At 38.2% G+C, this 19,050-nt stretch overlaps 2 protein-coding genes across 2 annotated transcripts; both read right to left on the bottom strand.

The window, feature by feature from the left end:
- Positions 1-794: 794 nt before the first annotated feature.
- LOC136852400 (aldo-keto reductase family 1 member B1-like) lies at positions 795-9,790 on the bottom strand. Its single transcript, XM_067127016.1, has 9 exons — positions 9,484-9,790; positions 6,353-6,520; positions 5,446-5,563; positions 5,200-5,300; positions 4,824-4,896; positions 4,106-4,244; positions 3,012-3,177; positions 1,676-1,776; positions 795-1,048 (listed from the first exon to the last, which is right to left on the bottom strand). The coding sequence occupies exons 1-9, from the start codon at positions 9,556-9,558 to the stop codon at positions 1,006-1,008; spliced, it is 984 nt and encodes a 327-aa protein (XP_066983117.1). The 5' UTR covers positions 9,559-9,790; the 3' UTR covers positions 795-1,005.
- A 696-nt stretch (positions 9,791-10,486) lies between these two features.
- On the bottom strand, positions 10,487-17,621 carry LOC136852399 (aldo-keto reductase family 1 member A1-like). The gene is given in 10 exon segments (XM_067127015.1): positions 10,487-10,698; positions 11,074-11,103; positions 11,105-11,172; positions 12,364-12,529; positions 12,942-13,080; positions 13,564-13,636; positions 14,379-14,479; positions 14,609-14,726; positions 16,171-16,338; positions 17,356-17,621. Coding segments are annotated over 10 exon segments (981 nt in total). The 5' UTR covers positions 17,431-17,621; the 3' UTR covers positions 10,487-10,655.
- Between the last annotated feature and the right edge of the window lie 1,429 nt (positions 17,622-19,050).

The raw sequence follows: 19,050 nt of genomic DNA, 5'->3' as shown, positions 1-19,050 counted from the left end.
CTCTTTATTTCTCTTATAAGTAACTTCAGTCTTACACATGAAGCTCTCTCTTTCTCTCTCTCTTTATTTCTCTCATAACTAACTTTAGTCTTACACCTAGATGCCCTAGCGCTCTCCCTCGCTCTTTATTTCTCTCATACGTTACGTCAGTCTTGCACACAGATGCCCTCTCTCTCTCTCTTTATTTCTCTCAAAATAATGCTGACTAAATTCTAGTTCTGTACGTATTCAGTTAACATTCTCGGACATTCTCCACCTTGGCCTAAGAAAGAGGCTATTCACGAATGGGTGGGCGGAGCTACACCTATTACGCCACAAGGCGGACGTTCTGAGAAAGACTCTCTGGGGTAGATTTAGAAACAAAGGATTTAGACCGCGTTCTCTACAGCGCGCTAGGCAAGACACACTGCAAGCGATGTCCTGGTAATTAGTTACTGCTCTAGTTTTGGCAGAAGATATAATCCAGAAAAGATGATTTGTTCCAGTGAAATTCTTTTATTTCTGAGGACCTTCGTCAATTCTTTTCAAGTTTGAAGGCCAGGGGGATAGTCAAGTAAGCCAACACTTCTCCTTAGACTTTGGTCAACGTAATCTCCTTTCGTAGCCCAGGCCCGTAGAAAACGGGAGAAAGGAAAAGGAAAGGGTGAAAGGTGGTGCTTTCAGCTTCGTAGAGGAAGAAAGGTCACAAGAATATGGGAAAACTGAGTAAAGAAAAAAAATTTTCCGAGCTTAAACGTAGAAGGACGTAATTATCAGCATTCCAGACTGCTTACTGGATAAACTCAAACTAACTAATCCAACAATCATTTACTTCAAACTCTCAAAAAGATCCATTGAAAATTCAGTTGCATCACCATTGATTATAACAGAGTAACGAAATCAGTAGTAGTAGTAGTAGTAGTAGTAGTAGTAGTAGTAGTAGTAGTAGTAGTAGTAGTAAGCGGGAATTGCCTTTGAAACGGCTCGTTTGCCCGTTCTATTCCTCTTCTGGCGTTCCCTCTTCTTTCACACGGGGATGTGGAAAGTATATTCCGGGTGCTTCGATATCCTGAAATGGAGAAAAAGAGGAGACACTTTAATATTTAAAACGTTCTCGCTTCATAATAAATAAAAAAATGCTTTGATATATGTTCAGATTATTTGTGATGAACATTTAAAAGACACTTATTTAGGCAGACCAATGACTTCTGCATTCACGTTCATGCATATTAATGCGGTGATATATATATATATATATATATATATATATATATATATTTATTTATATATATATATATATTTATATATATATATATATATATATATATATATATATATATATATATATATATATATATATATATTGTATATGCATGTATGTATGTATATATATTAGATGGGCAAAGGAATTCACACACATGCATGTTCATACATATTAATGTGGTGATATACACATATATACATACACACACATTATATATATATATATCCATACATAATACACACACATATATATACTGTACATACATACATACATATAACATACACAAAATATTCATAAAACCAAACTAAACTGGACTACCAATATACTGGTACCCTCAAAACACACACACACAGAAAGAGAGAGAGAGAGAGAGAGAGAGAGAGAGAGAGAGAGAGAGAGAGAGAGAGAGAGAGAGAGAGAGATTAATGTTACCCTTTAAGCACGTCCTCGAAGACGAATATGCGTCCACTTTCGCCTCTGTCTAGAGCATCTAGAGCGGACATGTCTTCCGGACTCAACTTGAAGTCGAACACCTAGAAACAGAAGAAGATATAGGAAAGGAATACTAGAAGTAACTGCTTACTGAAACAATATTCATGATATCATCAATAATTGATAATTATAGCAATAATAACTACATCATTAAACTCTGCAGGTATTACTTTAGGTTCTTTGCGGCGTCCCTTCGTCCCATAGCTGCAACCCCTTTCATTCCTTCTACTGTACTTCCGTTCATATTCTCTTTTTTCCATCTTACTAGCCTCCACCCTTTTCTAACAATTCTTCCACAGTGCAACTGCGAGGTTTACCTCTTAAACCTTTCAAACCTGAGAGTAAAAGGACTTGAAAGGTTTAACAGTTGCACTATGAAACAATTGTTAGTTGAGGCTAGAGGAAAGTGAGGTGGAAGAAAGAGAATATGAACGGAGGTACAGTGAAAGGAATGAAGAATGTTGCAGCTACGGGTAGTAGGGACGCTGCAAAGAACCTCAAGTCGTGCCTACAGTGCAATGACGTCACTATCCGGCACAGGATTTCCTTCCCAGGATCCGGTTTAGATGAAGTTGATCTTTTGGCAAGCAACCTTTCTTGCGCAATCTGTGGAGGTCATCTGATGCTCATGTTGTGAGACTTAAATAATTTTGTTTTCCTTCTCATTTCTGGTACATTGTTTCTCTTCTCTTTTACCTTTTGCTATATTTATTTAGAGGTTTTATTGCTCTCGTCTGCCTAGCTTCAATTCTTAGTTTTTTTTTTTCGTGTTGAAAAATGTCAGCTTTCCCTACTGACAGACTTCAGTGTTCGTTTTATTTAGTCAGTATCTTTATATTTATTTAGAGATTCTGTAGTTTCTTGTACAATCCTCCAGTTTGGTTTTATATTTCTTTACTTATATCTACATACTTGTATCGATATTAGCAAGCTTTCCTAACTGGTATGATTCAAGTTTCTAAATTTTTATTCCACATTTTCTGATGAAATTAACGCAAAAATAAAGATATAATTTAACTAGATAACATGTAGAGACTTTTACATACTCTAGAGCAGTTAAGGACAGTCGAAATTATTATATGTACTTGACTACAGGAGTGTACGTATAAAAATAAAGATAATGGCTTTAGCAACAGAACGAACACGTACATTACAGGAATAAAAACCCCAGATTTCAAAACTCATCCATTGAGATAGTTGAAACGTACGAACTTTTTTCAAAGCACACCAGTCCTTCAGTAATTATCTTTATAATGATGATAATTCACTTCATTACCTGGAAATTCTGTCGAATTCTCTCTGGCTTCGTCGATTTGGGAATCACGACGATTCCCAGTTGGGTCAGGAACCGGATGAGGATTTGTGCTGGAGTCTTCCCGAGACGCTCTGCGATTGAAGTCACTGTCGGGTGTTCCAGTAATATGGGAGAGTCGTCATTTCGCCTGAGGTTGAAATAAAAAAAAATATGAAGTGGACTAGTTTATATGACTTACGTTCTAGTGGTGAGCGACTCATTTTGCTAAGAACTTCTACAATATTTGTTGCATCATTCACTTACTTACATAGCACCAATCAAACTTTGTAATCGTTGTAGTCTTGCGGAAAGGAAAGACTCCTACTCAACTTGGTACTACCAAAGCGCTCAAATAGCCTACCTAGACTCATCGCAATACCAAAAATATCCCCAAAGTAAAGGGCCCAATCTTCCTTTCGTTTATTCATCTAACAGATCATTGATCTATGAACGACAACGACAAATTTCCCAACCACGCACACAAAAAGCTAGAATGCGCTTATTGAGTGAGATGGTTTCCCTAGCGACGCATTAATGGACACCAAAGGTGAACCAACTGAGAGGGAGTGCCCAATCGATGTTTACACCAAGTCTCATTGAAATCCGTTCGCCCGTTCTCGAGTCATTGTAAAAACTCGACACACACACAGAAACACATTCACGCAGGCGCAGATGAAAAGACTTCATCCTCCTGTTTTCTTGGCTATCAATATCTTTTTCAATTGGTATTTTTTAGATACAAAATCCAAACAATATATATAAAAACCAGAATTTTATGTAATACTTATAATTCTCTTTCTGGTGTTGGGTAGTTTTTTTTAGCCAGTCAAAGAACGGAGAATTTATTGTGGTAAATGCACAAAAAATTTCTCTCCATTTGGAGACAAAATTGTTTGTAATAAACATTTAAACAGTCAGGAATCCAGTGAGAAGCCATTATAGAATACCTTTGAGAGAGAGAGAGAGAGAGAGAGAGAGAGAGAGAGAATCCTCTACCAAATGTGCAACAGATTTCACACAATTATACCAATGTCTTCAGAGAGAGAGAGAGAGAGAGAGAGAGAGAGAGCCCTTACCCCTGAGTCTTATAGGGAGCGCCGATAGGACCGTAAGCGCAGACGGGGATCCCGTACTGGGAGCATATCTCCCTCAGCGCCTTCTGCTGATGGTATGCGTGCAACTCCACCTGGAGATTTGCGGGCTTGATGCGACACACTGGAATAGATTAGATGGTCAGTCAGAGAGAGAGAGAGAGAGAGAGAGAGAGAGAGAGAGAGAGAGAGAGAGAGAGAGAGAGAGAGAGAGAGATGAGAATCTCCGCGTAAATACACATAACAGATTTCACACAAATTTGCAATTGTCTTTCGGGGAAAGAGAGAGAGAGAGAGAGAGAGAGAGAGAGAGAGAGAGAGAGAGAGAGAGAGAGAGAGAGAGAGAGAGAGATGAAAATCTCCGCGTAAATACATAATAATTTCACACAAATTTGCTAATGCCTTGAGAGAGAGAGAGAGAGAGAGAGAGAGAGAGAGAGAGAGAGAGAGAGAGAGAGAGAGAGAGAGAGAGATGAGAATCTCCATGTAAATACACATAACAGATTTCACACAAATTTGCAATTGTCTTTCGGGGAAAGAGAGAGAGAGAGAGAGAGAGAGAGAGAGAGAGAGAGAGAGAGAGAGATGAAAATCTCCGCGTAAATACATAATAATTTCACACAAATTTGCAAATGCCTTTGAGAGAGAGAGAGAGAGAGAGAGAGAGAGAGAGAGAGAGAGAGAGAGAGAGAGAGAAACTTACCCTTCATGATTCTTTCAATCTGCTTGCTGTTGAAGTTGGAGATTCCAACTGCCTTCGTCTTTCCGGAATCAACCTGGAATCATTATTGTATTCTAAAGATAGATACACTATTAAAAGAACATTATTATTATTATTATTATTATTATTATTATTATTATTATTGAACAAACCAGGGCCATTAACACGCTAAGCCACAGAACAGAATGTCAACACGTAACGAAAACGGAAAACAAACAGAAAATAACAGATAACAATTTAATGAAGATGAACTCAAACATAAAAATATAAATCACAGGAGCAAAGGCAATGGCGCAAGGCCCCTTAGAAGTACCATTAAACAAGCATCTAAATTTCTGGAAGGATAATATCCACCTACCAACTCCTCCATGCCTTTGTAAAGGGACTCCAGGTCGGTGTCAAGATCTAAATTGGAGTTGCCTTCTTCATCTACAGGCCAGACGTCGTCATCGTCTTTCCCTTTAAGCAGAAGTAAATAAATAAATAAATAAATAAATAAATAAATAAATAAATAAATAAATAAATAAATAATGGGAGAAAATAAGTGTCAATCTAACGAGCAATCTGATAAACGAAAGAGAAAAACGATAATGTTCCGTCTTACCTATTAGTCCTACCGGATTGTGAATCAGGTAGAGATCGACGTAGTCCAAGTTAAGTCGTTCCAGCGACTTGTCCAAAAACCTAGCGACGTCCTTTGCTCGGTTGGCGATAAATGGCAACTGAAGAAATTAAATGGCTTTTTAAGTCATTTTTTTTTTATAAATGTTTGCATTTGGGGGAAAGTAATATTAATAATTTGACTCATAAATCAGATTACTATTTTTGTGATCAGTGCCTTTGAACTTTGATGCTGTAATGCCAGCTGAATAAAGTCATCAGTCAACATTATTAGTCTGAGGTGGGAATAACCTGGTCAGTTATAGTTTCAATGTGATAACCGAATAAATATTTCATCAGAGAAAATAATTAAACTTTGTCTTCAATAATTGATTTTGAAAAATTACTCTCTTTCCTCTGATAAATATAAATATTAAAATTTGTTTCATGCTTGATATATAAAGACTATCTGATGGTTTTCAATTATAAATTCCTATGGCACAGGTCACCCAGTGTCCACATCTTGCACAGAACCGATAAGAGAAGGGGGTCGAGCTCCACTGCCCTACTTAAAAAAACAAGAAGTCTGATGCAAGAGGCAATCCGCCATAATGGATTTGATGGTCAGGATTAAAATATAGTCAGATGAACTATTAAATAAAGTAAAGCTTAAGACATTCAAAATTGTAAAAAAAAAAAACAAGGAAATTCAGTGTCAGATTAAATAATGTAATAACAGCATGAAATGGAAAAGCTGTGAAGTATAACTGTTTCAAGTTAAAAAGCTCGGCACCTTACACGAATAGTGTAGTGTGCCCGCAACTGTGTTTGTGTAGTGATCGCTTATAGGAACCATAATGAGGACTGAGTACCACTTCATTTCTGCATCTTTTAAACCCCAACGTCCTTACTTTAGTGGTGATGAAGAGTTCCTCTCGTTTAATTCTTCCGCTGTCCAGCCACTCCTTGAGGACTTCGCCAATCGATCCCTCGTTCTGGTAGAGGTAAGCGGTGTCGACATGGCGGTATCCACATTCCAACGCCGTGTGGACAACCGTTTTAATCTCCTCCGGTTGTGACTGAAGACAAGAAAACTTAATAATGAATAAAAATCACAACGATGGAATATACTGGTCATATGCGTGGGAAAATGATAAACATAATTTAATTTTCACACCATAAAAACTATTTGGAAGTTTTTATAAAAGAAGTCGAATGTTTTATGCAGTGTGCGAGCGTGCATTTGGACACTTTATGCATATGTGTGCCTGCCCGTGGGTTTGTGGTTTCGAACACTTTATACACGTGTGCGAGAGCTTTGTGCCAGTCTGTGTGTGTGTGTGTGTGTGTGTGTGTGTGTGTGTGTGTGTGTTCATTCGAACATTTTTATATGCTGCGCGAAGGCAAATGTGCGGTCGAACTTTTAATTCATGTGTGCAAGAGCGGACTTGTAGGCCTACATGGTGGGAGATTATGCAATGGCAGAAACAATAAAATAAACGGTAAATATAGAGAAAGCTGCACGAAGATATTAATGATGTATAATAATTTGTGAATGAAGCGTATTGGAATGCACATAAACAATGGTATTTAAGTGAGATCATTTGGTTAAATGCAATAAAACTCTAAATATCGGCGATCAAAATCTCGCCTCTTACAACGATCACGGTTTCGTTTGTTTGTTATTGTTCCCAGTGATGTCTTTAGCCAAATGAACCTCGTAACTCCTTTATTCCGCAGAAGAAAGTAGAAAGCTATTAAGTCATATATTTCAGGATTAATGGAGAATCCTGATACACGTTTGGCCAATTACAGTTCCATTTTTATTTTTCTGTAAAAGAAAACTATTGTGCCGGCTTTGTCTGTCCGTCCGCCCTCAGATCACAAAAACTAATGAGGCTGGGGGGCTGCAAATTGGTGCGTTGATCATCCATCCTCCGATCAATAAATATAATAAATTGCAGCCCTCTAGCCTCAGTAGTTTTGATTTTATTTAAGGTTAAAGTTAGCCATAATGGTGCTTCTGGCAACGATATAGGATAGGCCACCACCGAGCCGTGGTTAAAGTTTCATGGGCCGCGGCTCGGACAGCATTATACCGAGACCACCGAAAGATAGATCTGTTTTCGGTGGCCCTGATTATACGCTGTACCGGCTGTACAGAAAACTCGATTGCGCCGAGGAAACTTGGGAGCATTTTTTACTTGTTTTCCAATGGCACGGATTTTCGACAGATTTGTGGGCGGAACTATACGTTTCAATTCTCGTCTCAGGACTTGAGTTTCTTGTCTGATATGACCGTGGGTGGTTGCTCGATGCAATTTGAGGGTGAAAGTCTAGTAGATGCTGCAGATCCAACATCATGGGAAAATGCTTCCTATAAGTCATGGTGAACTTTATTTTGCTGATAGTGGGAACGCAGAAAAACGAGTTGGTTTGTGCCAAAGACAGTTTGATTTCAGTTGAGAGATTGTGCCTTACGTGTATTGAAGTGCATAGAGTACACATAAAGAAATTAGCTTTCATTAATGACAAATCCCATGAAAGCGCTTCTCATTTAGAAAGTGTCGGTTTTTGTAGGTACTTGGTTTTCGAAAGTTAAAGTGGATATTGAAACTAATTTAAAGTTCGCTGTTCCCTGTGTTCACGACTGGCTTTCATATAAAGTGGCGATTTCTGAACTAAAATTAACAAGACGGCAATCGACGACTCTTGTCGCAAAGTCGCCATTTCTGGGTTCTTTGACGCACTAAGAAAATTGAGAGCAACAACAAAATTGTTGAAGTTGACGAATGGAAGTTTGGCAAACGGAAATACATCGTTGGCCGGGTCGTAGAAGGCCAGTGAGTATTTTAGTGGCATTTGTCGCGAATCTAGGGTGTCCTTCATGATTCCTGTAGAAACCGGGGATTGCAACACACTAACGGCTGTCACCATAGAAAATATTGAGCCCGGGACAACAATAATCTCAGACTGTTGGCTTGCGTACGACTTCTTGGGACAGGAAGGCTTCTTGGCTTTCAGCATTTGACTGTAAACCAGCGTAAATTCCGTCGATTTAGTGCCGGAATAAGGAACCTGCGCATAGGCTGCACGTTTTGCCGCAAACAGCAGCTCATCTTTACCATCCTTCAGTCTAAGGTAAGCTTGATCTAAGACCGGCAGACTTTTATGGTGTCGGCGGTTTAAGGGAAAATACGGCGCCCAGGATTAGGTTAGGTAGGATTCGTTACGTTAGCTATACTTATAGCGGCCTTAATGACTGATTTTGTTTCCCTCGCCCAAAAACCCCGGTTCGTATTGTGGTCCCCCATAACTGTAGTAGGTTATAGTACTTAGAGAAAATCGTATAACAAGAAGTAACCATAGTTGGAATATTATGGGTTTTCTCATATTTTTATTCATGTTACTGCAGAATACTGCTAATTTTTTTGTTGTTAAATGGATCGTGTGGCATTCTTTACATTTACCAGACAACCCAGTTACGTAACATACATAATAATCCTGATTATGACTAATAAATCATTCATTTCCTAAATATAAACGAGACACTTATCACTTCAGGAATTAAAGGGTAGATATCGTTTATCAGAAATGTAGTTACATCCGGCAGTATCTCTCGTTTGCCAGACGTTCGATTACCTACGCCTAAGAGTGTAACACCAAGGTATTACAATTGGTCCAGTCTAGACCAAGGAGGTAAATCTAACCTTCTTGGTCTAGACTGTGGCTTAATTCAAGCCGACAACCACTATTGTGCGTTTCCACTCTACTTTCTTCGTGGTTCGAAAATAAAATACATAATTGCAATGACTGTTATTACAGATACGATCATTTTGATTTGAACGTTACTCGTGGATTCAGCCTTTTATGTTGAATTGAAGCACAAAATGATAAACAGTCATTATAATAATTTTATTCTTACCATTGTGTCGTTTTATCTCTTTGTACGTGTGGACAAGCATCTTGATATTATCATCCCCTACCCGCTGATAGAAAATATTATACAAAGTATTTTACAAAGTATTTTGCAGACACTTACCTTGTAAGTACCAATACCAATGATAGGCATCGTCATGCGGTTTGGTAGGTCTACACAGGGAACGGTTTGAGTCATCTCTGAAAAACTTGTGCGTCTAAAAGTTACTAAAGAGCCGGCAGGATGAGCACAGGCCTTCAACGAAATATACGCCACGTAAACTTAGAGATAGTGTGCCTTCGAAAAGCACAAGTAGAATATTAGGAGAACTACTGAACTGGCGTCAGGACGCCAACTGAATCGGCAGCCGGTCTTAAATTTCGTGAAACAAGCCCGGCAGAGTTGTTGGGAGAAATACTACATTATGCAAGAGACTCACTCGTCTTGAAATTCGCTGTTACGTCATTGAAAAACCCACGATAATGAAATTCTAAGAACAAGGTTCCGGTGAAATTTAGGATGACTGCTAGCAGCAAGAATCAGTTTGTCGTACTTTGAAGCATTTTGTGCTTTTGGTAAGGAGTGAGAATGTGTATTTTGTTATAACGAAATACTATCGATGGGTGAATTTCTCCATGTTTCTGTTTATTGGTTATATGTATATGAATGTATGTATGCTAGACCGTGCGTAACCTTAGTCTTACACCGACATGCTCTCTTTCTCTCTCCCAAACCGCAAACCGTGCCGGCAAGATTCTAATTTTCTGTACTTTTCCATTAACTCTCTTGGGCATTCTCTACAGCGCGCTACTCAAGGCACACTGCAAGCGGTGCCCTATAAAGAAGCCCTGTTCTAATTTTGTCAGAAGATATGATAGAAGAAAATGATTCGTTTTAGTGATATTCTTTCGTTTCTGAGGACTTTCGTCAATTCTTCTCATCACACTCTCCTTTTGTTGCCCAGACCAGTAGAAATCGAGAGAAAGGAAGAGGAAGGCAAGAAAGCTGGTGCTTTCAATCTCGTAGAGGAAGAAAGGTTACGAGAATAATTCAAAGGTTTTATAAACGTAGAAGGACATAATTAATAGCATTCCAAATCGCTTACAGGATAAATTAAAACCATCAAGACCCATAATCATTTATTTCAAACCCTTAGGAAGTTCCATTTAACATTCTGTTACGTCACAATTGATTATAACAGAGTAACGAAATTAGTAGTAGGAGTAAGTAGGCGGGATTTACCTTTGAAAAGGCTCCCTTGCCCGTTCTATTCCTCTTCTGGCGTTCCTCTTCTTTCACACGGGGATGTGGAAAGTATATTCCGGGTGTTTCGATATCCTGAAATTGCAGGGAAAAAGGAAAGCACTGTACTATTTAGCGTTTTCACTTGATAATAAATAAAAGGTGCTCTTGACAGATTTTCAGATTAATTGTAAAGAATATTTAAAAGAACGTTTAATTAGATGGGCAAAAGAATTCTTACACATTCACGTTCGCAGTCATACTGAGGTGTATGATATATATATATATATATATATATATATATATATATATATATATATATATATATATATATATATATATATATATATATATATATATATATATATATATATATATATATTTATATTTATATATGAACCTCAAAACAGAGAGAGAGAGAGAGAGAGAGAGAGAATCCTCAAAAGAGAGAGAGAGAGAGATTAATGTTACCCTTTCAGCACATCCTCGAAGGTGAATATGTCCACTTTCGCGTTTGTCTACAGCGTCTAGAACGGACATGTCTTCCGGACTCAGCTTGAAGTCGAACACCTAGAAATTAAAAAAAAAAAAAAAAAAATGCACTGGAATAAAAAGCTGATTCTAAAGAGAACTGCTGAGGCTGAATATATATTTCTATAGTGATTTTGTTTTTTCTCATAATATTCAATTCCGGTTTTTATTTTTCGTGGCGGTTAGGTCTCAGTAGCTCTCCTAGGGGTGTCTCTAAGGATTAGATTTATTTTACGTGACTAAGAACCAAAGAAGAAGAAGAACCAACTGGTTACCTAGCAACAGGACCTACAGCTTATTGTGGAATCCGAACCACATTACGACGAGAAATGAATTTCCATCACCAGAAATTAAATTCCTCTAATTCTTCATTGCCCGGTCGGAGAGTCGAACGCTGGGCCAACAGCGTGCTAGCCGAGAGCTCTACCCACCCTTCCAGTGAGAACAACCAGAGCCGCTGAACAGCAGAAGCTCCAATATGCAGTAAACGTGCCTCGCTGTCGAACTTCTCAGAGGTCCTTTATTCCTCACACCATTGGACTGTGGAACAGCCTACCACTCTGTTGGTCGTGAGTTCGAATCTCCGACCGACCAGTGAAGAACGAGAGGAATTTGTTTCTGGTGATAGAAATTCATTTCTCGCTGTAATGTGGTTCGGATTCCACAATAAGCTGTAGGTCCCGTTGCTAGGTAGCCGACTGGTTCTTAGCCACGTGAAAATAAATCTAATCCTTCGGGCCAGCCCTAGGAGAGCTGTTAATCAGCTCAGTGGTCTGGTTAAACTAAGATATACTTATTTTTCTGATAAACACCACATTCTTTGGAAGTTTGGGTTTCAAGTCAATGACCCCTATAGTGGGCTTCTTCCATATGAATCTGAATAATAATAATAAGATCTACATACTTATTTAGATATTGCCAAGCTCTCCTTACTGATGAAATTATGATTCCCGATGAAAATAACATAAAACTACATGAAAAGTTCAACTACATTGATGTGCAGAAACTATTAAGTTCTCTAGACCAGTTAAGGACAATCACAATTATTATATGTACTTAACTACCCGAGAACACATGTAATTAACATAATCATTCTGGCAACAGAACGACCACGTACGTGACAGGAGTTAAAATTATAGATTTCAAAACTCTTACGTGAAAATTCCGTTCAGACCTTTTCAAAGCACATCAGTTAATTATCTTTATAAAAGAGATAATTCACTTCATTACCTGGAAATTCTTTCGAATTCTCTCTGGGTTCGTCGACTTGGGAATCACGATGATTCCCAGCTGGACCAGGAACCGGAGGAGGATCTGCGCTGGAGTCTTCCCGAGACGCTTTGCGATTGAAGTCACCGTCGGGTGTTCCAATAATATTGGAGAGCTGTCATCCAGCCTAGGGTGAAAAATAAAAAGAGTGAACAAGTTTTCCTAGAGCTGCGTTTCACGAAGATTCTTCGTCAGTTTATGGAGTGTACGTCATGCAGAGAGAGAGAGAGAGAGAGAGAGAGAGAGAGAGAGAGAGAGAGAGAGAGAGAGAGAGAGAGAGAGAGAGAGAGAGAGAGAGCAGGGACAGCGGGTGAGCTAGAATCCCTAGCAAACTTGGAACAGAGTTTACACGGATTTGCAAATGTCTTCTAAAAGAGAGAGAGAGAGAGAGAGAGAGAGAGAGAGAGAGAGAGAGAGAGAGAGAGCAGGGACAACGGGTGAGCTAGAATCTCCTACTAAATATGGAACAAATTTTACACAGATTTGCAAATGTCTTCTAAAAAAAGAGAGAGAGAGAGAGAGAGAGAAAGCGTCCTTACTCCTTAGCCTTATAGGGAGCGCCGATAGGACCGTAGGCACAGACAGTGATCCCGTGCTTGGAGCATATCTCCCTCAGCGCCTTCTGCTGATGGTATGCGTGCAACTCCACCTGGAGATTTGCGGGCTTGATGCGACACACTGGAATAGATTAGATAGTCAATCAGAGAGAGAGAGAGAGAGAGAGATGAAAATCTCCGCGTAAATGCATAATAGATTTCACACAAATTTGCAAATGCCTTTCAAGAGAGAGAGAGAGAGAGAATCTCCTCGTATGTACATAACAGATTTCACACTAATATTCAAATGCCTTTCAAGAGAGAGAGAGAGAGAGAGAGAGAATCTCCTCGCATATACATAACAGATTTCACACTAACATTCAAATGCCTTTCAAGAGAGAGAGAGAGAGAGAATCTCTTCGTATAAACATAACAGATTTCACACTAACATTCAAATGCCTTTCACGAGAGAGAGAGAGAGAGAGAGAGAGAGAGAGAGAGAGAGAGAGAGAGAGAGAGAGAGAGAGAGAGAATCTCCTCGTATGTACATAACAGATTTCACACCAATACTCAAATGCCTTTTCAAGAGAGAGAGAGAGAGAGAGAGAGAGAGAGAGAGACTTACCTTTCATGATTCTTTCAATCTGCTTGCTGTTGAAGTTGGAGATTCCAATTGCCTTCGCTTTTCCGGAATCAGCCTGGAATCATTGCCAGGAATAAGTAACTAAGGGATAATCAAACCATTGATCTTTTTACGTTTCTCTATTGAAGTCATAATTATTATAGTTATTATTAACAACAGAAATTTATCTTCTATGTCCTGTATGTGCCTGAACATGGTTGAAACTTATATGTTATTATTGTTATTATCTTATAAAAAAACATAAACTCAGATGCTAGTATTATAATAATTATTATTTTATTATATTCTAAAAAATCGTTACATTGAAGTTAACATAAAATGTCAATATTATTATTATTATCAATATTATATTCTAAATAAAGAAACACTACTAAAAGTCCATATCATTATTATTATTATTATTGCACAAGCCCATTAAGGCCATCAATATCCTAAGCAGCAAAAAAGAATGTCAACAAATAACAAAAGTGAAAAAAAGAAAATAACAATCAACAACTAAATGAAAATAAAGAGATAAAAGTTATATACAAACAAAAACAATAGTATATATGTCTGAAAATAAAATGAAAAAGATAAATATATACAATGAGAAACAGTGGTGTGTCTGAAAGTAAAATAAAGACAAAAACAATAGTATGTCTGAAAATAAAATAAAAAAGATAAATATATACAATGAGAAACAGTGATGATATGCCTTAAGAACAAATGCAACGTTGCAAGGCCCGTACAAGTACAATGAATCAAAGCTTCTCCCAAAGTGTTTATTATCTAAATTCAGAAAGGATCATTCCACCTACCAGCTTCTCCATTTCTTTGTAAATGGACTCCAGGTCGGTTTCAAGATCCAAAACTGGGTTGCCCTCTTCGTCCGCAAGAAAGGAACCATCATCGTCTTTCGCTTTACGGAGAAACAAATAAACAGAGAAATAAGTAATGAAAGGGAAGAAATCAGTGGAAATGCAACAGGCAAACAAGTGAATGAAAGAACAGAACGACGAACGAGAAAAATCACAATGTTTCGTCTTACCCTTTATTCCTACCGGGTTGTGAATCAGATAGAGATCGACGTAGTCTAACTTGAGGCTTTCCAGCGACTTGTTCAAAAACCTAGCCACGTCCGCTGCTCGGTTGGCGGTAAGTGGCAACTGGAGGCGAGAAGATGAAAACGTTCATTTCGTATATTTTAGCTGCTTGATTTTCATATTCTTCTCCTATTTTTATATATTTCATTGATGGGCACTTTACTTTGTGTGTAAGCTTTATTTTTTTTTTTTTTGTTATCATAGAACAGGCGCCTAAGACCTTTGATTCTGTGACGACAGCAGAGTAAAATAATCTCTGTTCATCAGGTTTGGGTGGGAGGTGCCCGGTCAAGGACGGCTTATCTGGTAATTTTATCTGAAAGTTTCATTATCGATAAACCACACAAATTTTTGCTCTTACAAATACAGTATTGACAATCTGAATAAGCGCTGAGGAAGCAAATCACATGGATGACTTCAATAATTGCTTTTGAAAAATGATTCTTCAGTATATCTGAGATTTCCTAGTTGCAAAATGTGGTTTTTGATAAAATTTTTAAATTAGTTTTAGAAGACACTGAAAGATTCAATCCAATTGTGTGTTTTTTTTATTACTGTAGAGGCCCGTGGTACAGACCAGTAGGGTCGAGCTCCACCAGTGGCGTCGCTACGGGTTTCCACGGGGTTGGGGGGGGGTGGCTTCCCAGTCACATGACAGCCCCCCCCATCTCCTGGCCCCCAGTTGAAACTCCTTTGTAACTAAACTTTAACCCTTTGGTGGTCAAAAGCAGAATTATACTTAAAGTGTTTTTTTTTTTTTTAACACAGATGACATGTTTGTTCATAATATTTTTGATCCAACTTAATGTTATCAGTTTATGTACGGAGTGACTGAAACCATAGTTATAGTTTTGAATATAAGTGCAATGCAATTTGCTACTGCTACTTAGAGTTAGTTTCCAGGAAGAGAGATGATGAAGAAGTAATGGGACAGGTTGAAATTTGGAAGAGATTTTGGGGGGTCATAAATCTTTTGTGTTATTGACGATATGCACCATTTTGATATGTCTACATGAAAGGGATATTATACTACAGCTGAAAATTAAACCTTGATAACAGAAATTTGGCTAGTGCTGAATATAAGGTTATGAGGGAATTTACTTTATAGTATTTGATACATTTGCACAGAGTAAGAGTTGCAGATTAATTGAAAATTGAGCACTAATTTTAAATACAGGTTTACTAATACTATTATTTTCCTTCATTCACATGGATATATGCATTCGAGAACAGTAGGCTATATTTTACTAATTGGAGAATTGGTACATTAGTTTTATGTAGTTTTCTTTGGCTCCTCAAAAAATATCTTTGCCCCACCCAGGCCGTCCCCCTGATGGAATGCCACCTACGCCACTAAGCTCCACTACCCCAAGTAAAAATAAAAATAAAAAAAAAAAAGTTCCAGTACAGGAGGCGATGCGTCATGATGACTGAAGGCCATTTTACTTGTTTTTCTTTTTAAAAATCTGAGTAGCATTTGATTTATTTGTTATTCCAGCGTCCTTACTTTAGTGGTGATGAAGAGTTCCTCTCGTTTAATCTTTCCGCTGTCCAGCCACTCTTTCAGGACATCGCCAATTTCTCTTTCGTTCCGGTAGTGAAAAGCTGTGTCAATATGGCGGTATCCGCATTCTAAAGCCGTGTTGATAGTCAATTTAATATCTGCCGGTGATGACTGAAACAAAGAAAACGTATGATAATATTTAAAAATCATAATCTGGTAATATGCATAGAAAAATAATTAACATCAATTAATTTTTGACACTATAAAAACCATACGGAAATCTTATACAAGGTATCGAATGTTTTAAATCCAGTGCGATCGAGTTTGAACGTCTGTGTGCATGTGTGCGTTCGAGCATTTCGTACATACTGTAGGTGTACGTATGTCAAAACGCTTTGTAAATACCTGTGTGGGCCCATGCGTGTGTTAGTGCATTCAAATCAAACATTTTAAATGATTGTGTGTTAAAGTTCAGGACAGTACATAGACGTGCATTTGGACTTCTTTTTATGCATATGTGGGCGACCGAACTTTTTGTTTGTGTGTGTGAGAGCTTGTGTCTAAACCATTACGTGAGAGATATGGAACGGGGGTATGTGAAAATTTACAGGCAGAAGCAATAAAAACCCCAATTACGTATCGTGCATCATATTCCTGATTATAATTAGTAAAAAAAATTATTTACTTCCTTAAAGTAAACGTGACAGAAGACAGGGAAGCCTTATCATATGAATGATTATTGAGTAGATGTGGTTATCAGTGAGACTGTGAGACAATAATATTATTATTGTCTAGCCCAGGCAGCATCTCTCGTCTGCCAGACGTGGGATTACGTGCAACTCAAAATATAAACACAAGTCGCAAATTGGGCATTTTGAGCGTTCCACTCTGTACTCGTAGCTCGAAAATAACAAAATGATAATTGCTTTTATAGTTATGATCCTCACTTTGATGTTAACGGTACACGTGCATTCAGCATCTGATGCTGAATTGCGGCTAAAAATGATAAACAGTCGTTATATTCATCACCCTTAGCAGTGTGTTGTTGTATCTCCTTAATGCACACTAATACGTATATATATATATATATATATATATATATATATATATATATATATATATGCTAATCATCATAATTATATCCTCACAGAAAACAGTATATACTAAAAAAAATTCTCAGACACCTACCCTGTAAGTACCGATACCAATGATTGGCATCTTCGTGCCATTTGGCAGGTCGACAGCAGGAACGGCTTGAGCCATCTCTGAGAAACTAAACTTGTGTGTCTAAATGTTCAAAGAAGCTGGCAGGATGAACTCAGGCCTTCAACGAAATGCGCACTACGTAAAGTTAAAGGCTGTGTGCCTTCGGAAAGCGCAAGCAGAATACTAAATACTAATTGTGATACTCGGCGCGGCCGGCATCAGGACGCCAACTGATTGGAAGAAACACTAGATCATGAAGTTTATATATGTGTGCACCCAGCAACTGTCTGCTGAGTCATGGAGAACCGCACAATGATAAACCTTGAAGAAGGAGGTTCCGAGGAAATTTTGATGACTAAGTGCACACAGAATCAGTATGTCATGCTTAAAACCATTTTGTGGCAGACAGTATCAGTTTGTCATGCTCTCAAGCAGTTTGTGCTTATGCTAAGGAGTGATTATTTATAGTACGGATGAACCTGTGAAAAACTTATGACAGAACTGGCATATAAGCAATATGAAGAATGCTGAAGATGTTTCATATGGAAAATAAGTGTTGAAACCAATTAAAAGTTATTATGAGAGTAAAGCATACTAGAATATGCAGATAGAAGAGTGACCTGTAAGGACGGGAGATTGAGTAACATACTGGCTGGGTGTTGACTGGTTTATTGTTGGTTCCTTACTGAATAATGCACATGTTATTGTTTCAGATTTAGCCGGCCTTGTGCCAACACGGGCTCTTGCTCTGAGAGTAGCCCGTAACGAATAATGTACAGAATCTTCGAAGATGTTATTGGCGTGTGCGGGCGGTAAAGTAGCGTCTACACACAGACAAAACAAAACAGAGGTAAAGATTCAGACATCTGTGTTTGTCGGCAGACAAACAGATGGTGATACTGAGACATAATAAAACGTACAGTTTTAAAACATACATCAATGGAAAGGCCAGGAAATTCTACATATGGCCGATTGCATGAGATTCGAGACAGATTAATGAATACAATGCAGTAGCATAATATATGTGAAATGGCGAGACGTTTGGCGTCTTCACAAACAGAAACATACACACAGTTTGATACAGAAGATTCGTTGGAACATTATGAGTACATGATTAGAATGCTTGCATGGCAATGCAAGCAGTGGTGATTGTACATACATCAAGACAATACTGGTTCTGTCTTGTCCCCTCCGGTGGATGACGAACACACACGTGTGTTTGGAAGAGACGGCGTCGGGGCGACGGGCTCTTACAAACCTATCTGGGGTAAAATTGGGTCTGGGACATCGGTATGTAATGCCTCTATATACAGAATGATCAGAGAAATGTTAGCAGATTTAGGCACAAGGTTGTGGAATAAATAAAAGTTAAGAATGGAGTGTGGAATGGTCTATGTTTGCAGATAATATGGTACGTACTGATGACGGTAAGGAGAAACTGCAGAAACGAACAAAAGAGTTTTAAAGAGTTTGCAAGATGAGAAAATTGAGTATAAATATGAACATGAGTCAGGTTATGATGGTAGATGGAAACCAAAAAGAATGGAAGAGGTTGATTCATATTTGTTTGGGAGTCAATATAACGGATGATGTTAGGTTAATAGAATATGTGCAGCAAGAAGGGTAGCAGGGTTGTTCAAAAAGATTGAGAACAGATCTGGAGTGTTTATAGAAGCC

The sequence above is a fragment of the Macrobrachium rosenbergii genome, chromosome 25 (assembly GCF_040412425.1).
Source record: "Macrobrachium rosenbergii isolate ZJJX-2024 chromosome 25, ASM4041242v1, whole genome shotgun sequence".
Lineage (NCBI taxonomy): Eukaryota > Metazoa > Arthropoda > Malacostraca > Decapoda > Palaemonidae > Macrobrachium > Macrobrachium rosenbergii.
Note: the sequence above shows the minus strand (reverse complement) of the source record. Positions and strands in the feature narration are given on the sequence as shown.